Genomic DNA, 12,245 nt, shown 5'->3' with positions numbered 1-12,245 from the left:
TGATGCTGGTGGAATTCGGCTCCAGGTTGATCAAGGAGAGAGTCCAGAGTTATTCCCATGGCTAAGAGCCTGGGTAATGTCTGCCTCCAAGATCACAGGCCCTAGGGAAGGACTCAGAGGAACGAATACGTCCGATGTAATGGGGAAACTGGCCAAAAGGAAAATCCTTTTAATAGAAGGGCTAATAGTCAATGCATGGTGCATTCAGATGGAAGGGAGGGGGTAGGTATGGGGAAAGGAAAGGAAACGAATGCAGGAAACATTCCCTGCCTGTGGGCCTACAGGAATTACTGTGTGGCTCATCTGTGAGCAGGAGACAGAGCAATGAGTACAGAAGAGAGACAAACAGTGGTCATTTGCCAGGGGCTGTATTGAAGAAAGCCGGTTCTCCTGGGGCAAGGCTCTTATACAAGCTTCCAGGGGTTCCCAGCTGCCTGGCTGCAACCAGCCATGAAGCGAGAGCTCAGCTGTGGGGAGGGTGTCCCCCCGGGGGTTCGATAGAGGTCAGTAAGGGGAAGTAAAGCAACCAGTATGTGTGGGCAGTGTTGCTGCCAGCACCAAGCCTAGGGGACTTACTGCAACCAGTGCACGTCCTTCAGAGTCATCTTGTCCTCCCCCCTCGCAGTGTGTAACCAGTGGAGTGCTAAGAGGCACAGGGAAGCAGAAGATCGGTGCGATCTTGAATACAGTTGGCTACTATGCCGTGGGCCTGCCGTTGGGAAGCGTGCTGCTGTTCGTGGCCAGGATTGGAATGATAGGTACAAACATCAGAAGGGTGGGGAAAGGGAATTAACCCTTTAGCCCTGGAAATACCAACGCCCAAATCCCAGGACAAAACGAGCCCAGCACCAGATGTTCTAGGTTAGACTCCATTGGTCGTGTCTCGGAAACAGGGCTAAATTGTTGCCATGCGTCTTGGCTGCTTTTTTTTTTTTTTTTAAACCTAAGGCATAAAAACTTTAGTGCCTTTAAAATGGGCCTAAAGGTTACTCAGTCCTTGTGCTGGCTGGTGTTGGGAGAGGGGTGGGGTCGGAGGCTGGGGGTGGGTTTCGAGGGAGTGGGTTTTGGATGTTGCTCCTGTTTGGTGCATACTAAACACAGCTGAAATTTGCTTTAGAAGCCGGGTTCTCATAGACTCCAAAGCCAGAAGGGACCCCAGTGATCTGTCCCTTTGCCCCTCCTTAAACCAGCCCAAATCCATCTAGCTTCCAGCCCTCCCTAAAAACCCAGTCCCTCACAGCCCACATCTTGCTCCCCAGCCTCCCAGAATAGTTCCATCGCTCCCTGCACAGCCCAAGAAAAATTTCATCTTCCATCCCCACAAAATGCATCTCTTTTCCTTCCCCCTGAGGGGTGCTGGGAGCCATTGAACCAAACTGCAATCCTGTATATAACGAAACCACTTCAAGCCAGGGAGTGCAGCAGCACCCCTTACACCGTTAGTTCCAGCACCTACATCCCCCCTCCACCCCCAACCCAACCTCGGCTTCAACACCAATGTCCTCTCCAGCTCTCCCCACCCGCATTCCATCTCCCACCACCCTATTCATCTACACCCTGGCTGGCTAACACCCCCCTTTCCCTTCTTACCTGGGCTGGGGGAGTCTGGCAGAAACAGGAGATCCCTTGGGCTGCTCTGGGCCTCTCCCTGGCTGGGTTGAGTGTAGAGGGTTCCTTTGGGCCTGGATCTTCCAGCTTCCCTTGGGAGTCCCTCCTAGGTTTGGGGAGGAGCCAGCTGAGCAGGCAGGTGTAGTATTAAGGACCCTGACTGTACTGTGCAGCAGTGGCCACTAGGTGGCAGTGTTGCGCAGCCCCCCCCCCCTGCAAGGTACAGCCTGGTGCCTCGAGGCCAAGCCCATGGTCGGCGCGCACCTGCCACAAGGAGCAATTCCCCAGTTCCCTGGTGGCCCTGTCCTAAGCGTTGGGCACTCGTGTTCTGGCCCACGATGGGCGTGTATAGGCAGCAAAGCACTGGGAGACACAGACTTGCGGGGCCAGGAGGAGATTCCGTCTGAAGTGTTTCTGTAGCACCTGCCGCCCTAGCTTCATCTGGGTACCAAGTTCAGCTGTTAACACCAGTGTTCCCTCTACCAGGCCTCTGGGTCGGCTTGCTGATCAGCGCCTTTATCCCAGCCAGCTGCTCTGTCATCTACATTGGGCGGATGAACTGGAAAAGGGCCTCCGAGGAGGTAACCAGCTTTACTTCAGTGTATTGCAGGTTATATTTGGCACGCATGCAAGTGGGGGGGACAGGAGGTGATGGCGCAGACCTATTAGTGAAACATCTTAGGGTCCCTGAATAGCCATGACTTAGCAGCAGTGGGCTCAATGCAGACATTGGGTGAGGTTTCCTGCCGTTATGCCGCCATATTGGCCATATCCATGTTAAAAATCACAATGACCTGGCTAACACTCGTCACCATATTTATCCCTCTTGAATAATCAGTTACACTCCTTTAGGGGCCTCCCAGTCACGCTTCTTTAAGCGTTAGCCACAAGTGGTGTCGCCTGTTCCCACGGCAGGGAGCCAGCTGGCCATGTCGTTAAAGGTGAAAGGGAAGGAAGGCCTTGTCCCTGCCCTGTTCTGAGTTCCACGGAGCTCCTGTAATCTTTGCTGCAAGCCTGAGCGAACACAGCCCAGCAAAAGGTGCCAGACCCCACACTGCTGAGTGCTTCTATGTTGCAGGAGAAGGCTGGACAGCACCATGAAAACTGATTTTTAGCTATTTTGGTTTAATGCAAGGGGTTTGTATAGCCAGCGATTCTATTAATGATTTGGGCTCCTGCTAGTTTTTCATATATAGTTAAAAGCAGTTCAGGTCACCTATTACTCATTGGGTCCTTGTGGGCTTTTAATGCCAACCCTGGATAGAGAGCTCAAGAGCAAACCAGTCTGGATAGAATCATAGAATATCAGGGTTGGAAGGGACCTCAGGAGGTCATCTAGTCCAACCCCCTGCTCAAAGCAGGACCGATCACCAATTAAATCATCCCGGCCAGGGCTTTGTCAAGCTTGACCTTAAAAACTTCTAAGGAAGGAGATTCCACCACCTCCCTAGGTAACGCATTCGTGTTTCACCCCCTCCTAGTGAAAAAGTTTCTCTTAATATCCAACCTAAATCTCCCCCACTGCAACTTGAGACCATTACTCCTTGTTCTATCATTTGCTACCACTGAGAACAGACTAGATCCATCCTCTTTGGAACCCCCTTTCAGATAGTTGAAAGCAGCTATCAAATCCCCCCTCATTCTTCTTTTCCGTAGACTAAACATCCCCAGTTCCCTCAGCCTCTCCTCATAAGTCATGTGTTCCAGTCCCCTAATCATTTCTGTTGCCCTCCGCTGGACTCTTTCCAATTTTTCGACATCCTTCTTGTAGTGTGGGGCCCAAAACTGGACACAGTACTCCAGATGAGGCCTCACCAGTGTCGAATAGAGGGGAACGATCACGTCCCTCGATCTGCTGGCAATGCCCCTACTTATACATCCCTAAATGCCATTGGCCTTCTTGGCAACAAGGGCACACTGTTGACTCATATCCAGATTCTCGTCCACTGTAACCCCTAGGTCCTTTTCTGGAGAACTGCTGCTGAGCCATTCGGTCCCTAGTCTGTAGCGGTGCATGGGATTCTTCTGTCCTAAGTGCAGGACTCTGCACTTGTCCTTATTGAACCTCATCAGATTTCTTTTGGCCCAATCCTCCAATTTGTCTAGGTCCCTCTGTATCCTATCCCTACCCTCCAGCGTATCTACCTCTCCTCCCAGTTTAGTGTCATCTGCAAACTTGCTGAGGGTGCAATCCACACCATCCTCCAGATCATTTATGAAGATATTGAACAAAACCGGCCCCATGACCTACCCTTGGGGCACTCCACTTGATACCGGCTGCTAACTAGACATGGAGCCATTGATCACTACCCATTGAGCCCGACAATCTAGCCAGCTTTCTATCCACCTAATAGTCCATTCATCCAGCCCATACTCCTTTAACTTGCTGGCAAGACTACTGTGGGAGACAGTGTCAAAAGCTTTGCTAAAGTCAAGGAACAACACGTCCACAGCTTTCCCTTCATCCACAAAACACACACAACCTAAACCTCTCAGCCCTTGGATACTTTTTGGGCTGTTGTTGCTCTTGGGGTTCTTTCTTTAGTCAGAACGTCCATGCCAGCAAAAGCTCCATACTCATGTAACACAAATCTCATTGCTGGGCAGTGATATCTCCTGTGAGACAAACTATATCTGAAATGTGATAGTAAAACTTGCTTTGTAAGACAAATATATTTTCCCTTCCGACCTGCTGCATACAACAGTGATCATCTGAGTACAGTGTGTTTATGTTCCTAGGCTCAGCAACGGGCAGGTGTGAGCCAGTTGGCTGGCGAGGATTTGAACTCAGCTCCTATCTCATACACGACGGCTCTCCCCTCTGGTAGGGAACAGGTTTGATTTACTAATGGCCTAATAGTGTGACCTGCAGATGTTTAGGTAGCACATATATGACCCGAGTAACTGAAGTGTTGGCCAGTGGGTAGCTAACTAAAACCACTACCGTTCTTGGCAAGCGTGTTGGGCAGGGTGTATGCACGTGCCTAAGCAGTTTGTGGGAAGTGGAGTTTAATTGCATTGATTATATAACATGTAAAGAAGTATTACCATGCTCTGCACTAGTTACAATGCAAGCCACACTAGGGCTAGTGTTAGGAAACGAACCCTTGAGTCCCAGTGTGGAAACCTGACATACCTGCAGGGAAACTAAGGGTGTTACGCCGCATAGCTCTGGGCTGAATGGACTCTTGCCCTTGCTGGTTTAGAGTTGCTGTCTCTCACCCCACGAAGATCTAGGCTGCTCAACAAGTGGAATTTCTAGGCCGCAGTAGGCTGAGCCCAGAGTTGGGCCTCCTGTTGTGCATCTGGGAGGGTGGAGCCTGTTCCGTTGGCAGCTGGCCTGCAATCCAGTTTATTTTAAAACAATAAATGGGGTTTAAAGAGCAGAAAGCGCAAAACCCCTCCTACTTCTAGTAAGTGCTTGGCCTGCTCAGCTCTGTTTTCCCTTGCACCCTGCACTGAAGGGCAGGCACAGGGCTCTTCCTGCAAGCTTGGGAGAGGAGGGGAAAACACCAGCTATAAGCATGGGAATTGAGGCATAAAGAAAGCAGAAGAGGAGGGGATCAGCGGGGTTGTAAGGGCTGCAGAAGGCCTCGTTCACTCCCCGCCCCTTCCAAAGAGGAAAAACAAGCATGCGGTGAAGCAGTTTAAGTTCAGTACTCCCAGAGAGAGTTGGCAAGGAACTCTTCAGCATTGGGCCAGGGCTTAATTTAATTTGTGACGTCTCTGCTGGCTATCCTAGTGCTGCCAGCTACAAACTCATTTCTACAGCCTGAGCAGCCCTGCAGCACCACTGCCTCTCCACCCCCCCTTGTTGTGTTGCAGTGGAAGCAGAAGCCCAGAACGGTGTTGTTCTGACGCGCATCACTAAGAACGAGGGTCAGACGTACCAGCTAACGCTCCAGGAAGCCACGCCTGCCCTTTCCACGGTTGGTGAAATGCTGTCTGTGAAGCAGCTGATCATACGGCGTGGGCTGGCTGTCATTGCAGCTATTGCTGTACTCGCAGTAGGCATTCTAATTAGGGCCATGACTATCCCTCACTAGCGTCACGCCAGCGACCAGCCAGGGGTGTGGATAAAGGGAAGGAGAGCCCCTGGCTCACTAGGTAGCTGAAGCATGGACCCAGCTACAGAAGACTAACACTCCACCAACACTCCACCGGTCCTACTGTCACAGCAAGAGCAAAGAGTCCACTTTATCAGAAGACTAGAGGTGACCAGTGCTATGAGTTGCTCTACATGGTGTCTTTGGAAATGGCTAAAGGTTGCTATGGGAATCTCATCCCACAGCTGGCTGAATAGGCTGGAAATACTTTGGAGGACTGCCCTCTCTACCTGCAACAGCTTTTCAATTGCAAGCACTGATAACTTATCACCACAGTGAACTTCTATTGCTTGTAATCCGCTAGCAGCAGCAGCAGCTTGTGTGTGTTCAGGACTGCTGGCATGGTGATTCAATTGCCTTTAATGATGAATAAATCTCTCAAGCTGCCAATTAGGGTATTGCAATACCTCCTTTGGTTTGAGATTCATATTCGTGTTTGGCTGCCATGGCAGAAGACAGTCACTGAGCTCGAGTTAGCTGTGAACCTCTTCAGAGCATATTCTCCATCTCCGCTCTCAACAGTGGTGTACCTGCTTTAGATGCATGCTGTCTTAAAGGACGGCTCCATAGGGGGAGAGCTGAAGGAACAGTTTCCAAAGGAGTTTGCATTAGCATCAAATCATTTGACACAGGAACACTATGTGCAGATCTCATTCTTCCTTACCTCACTGCCTATCTGTGGGTGGGGAGGAGATTTCAATAATACTTGTAGCTCTAGCGTGAAGCTTCCAGTATAGTTTTGCTGGCTCCCTCCCTAACCTGTAGACATGTACACCACAGCACCAGGCTATACTGACAACAGATAGAAGCATGAAAGGTTTACATCTGTAATAGCTTACCACTCAGAGCACTGTTCACCAAGAGGTCAAAGGCCTTTTTCTGGGGGGTAAATATTCCCAGTTTACGAATGGGGGGAAGTCAAGTGAAGAGACTTGCCTGGGATCACACAGTGAATGGGTGGCAGAACTGCATATAAACCTGGTTTCCTGACTCCCTCTCAAGTACTTATCTGTATTGCCTCCTCTACTGAACCAACAAAGCTCAATTCATTCTTGTTTGTCAGGCAGTGTTTATTTAGTACGTTCAAAATATATATATATATATTTAACTAAACATCATACATTTATATCTACTGAACAAAAGGCAAATCATTTTTCAATATAAATTCTTTAGTTAAATTTAATAGTATATCAAGTTGTTTATTTTCCTTATTGTTTAAAAATATTTGTTTTAAAAAGCTGGAACCTCTTCTAGTGCTTAAGTTTACCCAGTATTGTCCCCTTCAGCTGAAATACATCCCCTGTTAATTAACTGATGCCTTCCTAGGATTAGGTATACTTCACTTGGAAGTATGTTCTGGTTTCTCTCCAGCAGCAAATGGAAATATGCCACGAGTGAGTTCTCTTAATTCCTAATGCTCTAAACACTGCACCTGAATGTCAGAATGCAAGCCTGGCAGATAGGAGCACAGGTGACTGCAGCATTACGAGAGAGACCCTGCAACTCTCTAGCAGCTGTAGCAGGTCCCTCACTTCGGAAGCTGCAGCCAGTTGAATGTGCGGTCAGATTAAATCACAGGGCTAACAAGTGGACAATCTCTTTTTCTGGGGGAGATTCTAAGGACACATGTCCTAGGTTAGAATGTGAGCAGCAGCCTCAATGTACATTTAGTCAGATTTTACTAATACTCAAGACCAATTCTGTCTCCACCACCCCAGAAAGGAAGAGATACCACACTAATTATGAGGTGTGGAAGATAGTTACTACAACCCAAGGAAGGTACCAGAAAAGGGAAGAACTGTAAAGAAAACGTCTCTGTCCATTAAGATGTAAAAAGGCTACTTCTGTTTTATTTTGGGCTTTTACTCTTTACATTAAGTGGATCAGGTCCTGATTTCCCTCTTTTTGGAGGACTCTGGAAGAATCATTGGAGGAACTGAACTGTGATGGCTCACAGACTGAAATGTAAGCCCAAGTTCTAGTTCTCCAGCAAAGGTGATAGTCCTGAGAAGACATACGCAGACCGCCTCTGACATGGTCTTTATACAGCATGGAGTAGCAGCGGAGGGTGCTGCTGTTTCCTGCTTTGCAGTTCTCTTCTAACTCACTGCTGGTTGCATGACCAATACTTTATACCCACTGCTGCATTAATCCCTTTATTGACGCATGGCTTTTCAAATCACATGAAGTGCCAGCCCAAGCAGTTACTAGCTAGTGCATTCTTACTTTACTTCTCATTGTTTTGTGCACTTAACATTTCATAGAAAAAAGTAAAACTCTTAAGCGGAAAAAGGTCATTACATAAAGTGTGCGGTCAGGATACAAGTACTGCGGCTTGGTTATAACAGGTCAGGTCACTTCTTTTCTTCAGGAGTAGGCTACCTGTGAAGGCAAAGAAAGATACTGTATAACTTCAGTAAAGAGATGGAATAAATTCCAACTCCTAGATATTAACAAAGGTGGGTGCGCATTCCCCACTTGAACAGACTCTAGATCCAATAGACACTGCTTTTCCTGGCCCACTTGCCATTCTCTTAATCCCTATTATCATGCCCCTTTTGACTCTTACTTTGAGTACTGTATAGAATCCACAGCCTAGATGCTGCATGCAAGAGAAGAATCATCCCTTCACAACCCCCATGTGACCAGGCTGTAAGGGTAAAGAGTCAAAGTGATGGACGGAAGGAAAGCCTGCATCACTCCAGGCTGTACCCACATCCGCCGCTCTGAAAGATTCCCCCCTCTACAAGCAGGGTCTGTAATACACCACACAAGGAAAGTCCTATCTTGCTTCAGCAGGACTAGCAGGGCTTTGAAACCTGCTGCTCCTCAGCAATGACTGAGCCAGCACAGTCTCTGCACTGCCAAGGCACCACCCAGGGCTGCTCTCTTCAGCACAGGTCACTGATCTTGGGAAAACCCAAATGCTTTTAAAAATGCCTCTAGTCACCCTCTTCACTGAGAAGGCACGTAATGAGGTGTGGGGAGATGGCAGAACAAGGCCTTATTTTAAAGAGAGTTGGTCACAAGACTGGCACAATAGGTTAAGAGGGAACTCATTCCATAGTGCATGGTAACAAAGAATTTGGGAAGGGACAGAAAACTGTGTGCTTCAGGGCTCATCAAGCCAATCTCTGACGAGTGGAGACCTAATGGTGGGCAACAATTAGCCTGCAATTGCCTGATGTGGGGATCTTGCACCTCTGGCTGGCCACTGTCAGACAGGATATTGCACTAGAGGGACAGTGGATGTGATCCCCAATGGCGATTCCAATTCAACCAGTCTTTACTGACATACTGATCTACAATTACCATTCCCTTCTGTCCCCAAGTCCAGCCATGCTGCGGCAGGAAAGATTCACAAGTTAGAGTTGACATGTATGCTGTGTGGCATGACAGCACACGCAGCCCCTGGTTACCCTCACTTTCCCCAGGCAGCATGTACGGCCTGGTTTGCTGCATTACTGGAGGCTGTTCATTTGGAATTTTAAGACATTTTTCACAATGGACCGTCTTGAATCATAGAATCATAGAATATCAGGGTTGGAAGGGACCCCAGAAGGTCATCTAGTCCAACCCCCTGCTCAAAGCAGGACCAATTCCCAGTTAAATCATCCCAGCCAGGGCTTTGTCAAGCCTGACCTTAAAAACCTCTAAGGAAGGAGATTCTACCACCTCCCTAGGTAACGCATTCCAATGTTTCACCACCCTCTTAGTGAAATTTTTTTTCCTAATATCCAATCTAAACCTCCCCCACTGCAACTTGAGACCATTACTCCTCGTTCTGTCATCTGCTACCATTGAGAACAGTCTAGAGCCATCCTCTTTGGAACCCCCTTTCAGGTAGTTGAAAGCAGCTATCAAATCCCCCCTCATTCTTCTCTTCTGCAGGCTAAACAATCCCAGCTCCCTCAGCCTCTCCTCATAACTCATGTGTTCCAGTCCCCTAATCATTTTTGTTGCCCTTCGCTGGACTCTCTCCAATTTATCCACATCCTTCTTGAAGTGTGGGGCCCAAAACTGGACACAGTACTCCAGATGAGGCCTCACCAATGTCGAATAGAGGGGAACGATCACGTCCCTCGATCTGCTCGCTATGCCCCTACTTATACATCCCAAAATGCCATTGGCCTTCTTGGCAACAAGGGCACACTGCTGACTCATATCCAGCTTCTCGTCCACTGTCACCCCTAGGTCCTTTTCCGCAGAACTGCTGCCTAGCCATTCGGTCCCTAGTCTGTAGCTGTGCATTGGGTTCTTCCGTCCTAAGTGCAGGACCCTGCACTTATCCTTATTGAACCTCATCAGATTCCTTTTGGCCCAATCTTCCAATTGGTCTAGGTCCTTCTGTATCCTATCCCTCCCCTCCAGCATATCTACCACTCCTCCCAGTTTAGTCCTCCCAGTTTAGTCCTTTAGTCCCAGCAGAATCCTCCACCTGCTCCAAACTGAAAGAGTTTCATGCCACCCAGACAGCCCTGCTCCCCCTCTCCAGAGCTCAACAGCACCTCTGGGAGGGAGGGAAATATCCCCACATCCACAGGGGGTGTCTGCAGCAGAGCCAAAAGCCAACCTTCCCCTCTCAGCCCAGTCCCGCCACAGTATCCCTGTAAGTAATGCGCAGCTGCAAATGCCACATATTCAGTTCGTTAGCCAGGTAGCCAACCTACTCCCAAAGAAAGCTCTCATGCCGAAAGAGTTGCGGAAGCAGCTCATGCAGCCCTTGCAGATCCCATCCAGCCATGTCCCAACCCCTGTTCTTCAGGAGGAGGACTCAGTTTCTCATACGTTACCCATCAAATTAGAGCAATAATGGCCTAGCAGACTCAGAGGGTTTACCCAAGAATCAGCTCAGCTCTGTTACCAGTCTGGATCCTGCTAGCATAAGTGAGAGAGAAGCAGATTTGAGTGCTTCTGGCTGGCCCTGCTGTCACACAGATCTCAGCTCAAAAGTTACAGTAGAGCAGCTTCTAGGAGAGGAGCAAGGCTGGGAAGTGGGACCTCCTGGCGCTAAATGGGCTCAGAAATAAACCCTCATTTAAAACACACAATGGTACAGAAAAACAGAGCCCCAAAGCTCACCTTTATCACCGCAGCCAGTATGGCTCCCAGTAGGGCCAGGGCAATGAGCCCCAGTCGGCCTTTGTTAAATTGCTTCAAGAAGAAGAACTTTGCCCAGTCCAGCTTCCTCTGACTGTTTGGCGGGTACCGGATTTTGTTCATACTTTCCATCGTCAGAGACTTAATTAAGCAGGAGCGGCGATGGGAGAAGGTCTCAAAGCTGTGTCTGCCGTGGTAGTTGCCCATTCCACTGTTCCCTGAATGTGTCAACACACACACTAGTTAGCATGCAGTTGGTTGGGTAAGTTAATCAGTCAGGCACATCCAGGCTTGCAGTGTGCCACATGAAAACAAAGGCACAGAATGTGCACCATAGGTGGGAATTCACTAGACAAGTTCCTTTCAAAACCCAGCTCCTCTTCAGTAACCTGCCCCCCGTCAAACCTTTGGTGGGTCTAAGTCCCGTTTCCAGAGGACAGGTGTCCACATCACAACAGGACCCCCTGATGGCATTTTCAGCAGAGAGACCAAGGACTGAATGGGCCTGGAAACGAAGTTAGCAGCTCATCCACAGAAGAGGTCATTCCAGGCCAGGGTGGAGGAATGTTGGTGCAGTGCAGGTGTATGCGCTGGAAGCTGCCTATGGGTGTGTGTCTACCTGTTCTGAGGATAAACGGGGGGAATTCAGGCCAGCAGGTTTCTATGGGAACCTGCTGTCTGTCTGTCTATTTTTTAAGAAGGTCTAGGGGCCACCTGCTGTACAGAACTCCAAGGCTCTGATCCATCACGAGATCACTGGAAAGAACCAGTGGCTAAGATACAGAGATCAGCTCTACACAGCACACTCATGGTTTATTACACAAAGTTCCTGTAACTCACCGACTCCACCGAAGGGCAGATCTGGGAGAGTGTAGTGCATAATGACATCATTTGCAGTGACACCTCCGCTGGAGGTCTCCGATATCATCCTTTTGATCAACTAATAAAACACAAACAGACGATACAATACCAGATAACCCACCGGCTGCGTTCAGTATAAAGTTTTAGATGGATGATCAACACTGTGATAGAAACTATCTTGACAAAGAAATTTAGGGATGATGGGAACCCGCCCATCAAGTTTACTACCTGTGGCTTCAGAAATGTTCTGTTTCTCCAGCCACATTTCATGGGCAAAAATTTTTGAGCTGGAAGTCTCCAAAACAGCACCATGTAGTGGCCGTGTAGCAGCCAACACTTTCCTTGGCATCTTGTCAGATTACAGCATTGTGATGAACGTTTTAAGATCACCACTATAGAGTCAAGTTTTAGAAATGTTTAAAGGGACTAATATTTCAAAGCTAAATGCAGTGAGCATCAAGAGGTGAGAACGGGTGCATGATCAGGGTTACATCACACAGCTCTGCAATTCAGCTGCTAATTCATCAGCTCTGACTAAGGAAGGATTGAAAAGTTCCCCTGAGAGAACCC

General features: G+C 48.6%; 2 protein-coding genes across 8 annotated transcripts in view; one reads left to right on the top strand and one right to left on the bottom strand.

Moving 5' to 3' along the window:
- Positions 1–6,772, top strand: part of LOC140899686 (multidrug and toxin extrusion protein 2-like) — an 18,299-nt gene extending 11,527 nt beyond the window's left edge. For all 5 annotated transcript variants that reach the window (XM_073315579.1, XM_073315580.1, XM_073315581.1 and 2 more), the window contains 4 exons: positions 626–758; positions 2,095–2,189; positions 4,348–4,432; positions 5,434–6,772. In XM_073315579.1, coding sequence (XP_073171680.1) covers positions 626–758; positions 2,095–2,189; positions 4,348–4,432; positions 5,434–5,654 — 534 coding nt within the window. In that variant the 3' untranslated portion in view covers positions 5,655–6,772. The remainder of the gene's footprint in view (positions 1–625; positions 759–2,094; positions 2,190–4,347; positions 4,433–5,433) is intronic.
- Positions 6,059–12,245, bottom strand: part of ALDH3A2 (aldehyde dehydrogenase 3 family member A2) — a 20,053-nt gene continuing 13,866 nt past the window's right edge. For all 3 annotated transcript variants that reach the window (XM_073315588.1, XM_073315587.1, XM_073315586.1), the window contains 3 exons: positions 11,655–11,754; positions 10,797–11,032; positions 6,059–8,096 (listed from right to left, as the gene is read on the bottom strand). In XM_073315588.1, the coding sequence (XP_073171689.1) occupies positions 8,082–8,096; positions 10,797–11,032; positions 11,655–11,754 (351 nt within the window). In that variant the 3' untranslated portion in view covers positions 6,059–8,081. The remainder of the gene's footprint in view (positions 8,097–10,796; positions 11,033–11,654; positions 11,755–12,245) is intronic.

This window comes from Lepidochelys kempii, chromosome 17 (genome assembly GCF_965140265.1).
Source record: "Lepidochelys kempii isolate rLepKem1 chromosome 17, rLepKem1.hap2, whole genome shotgun sequence".
Classification (NCBI taxonomy): domain Eukaryota; kingdom Metazoa; phylum Chordata; order Testudines; family Cheloniidae; genus Lepidochelys; species Lepidochelys kempii.
This window is presented reverse-complemented; position numbering and strand designations above follow the sequence as displayed.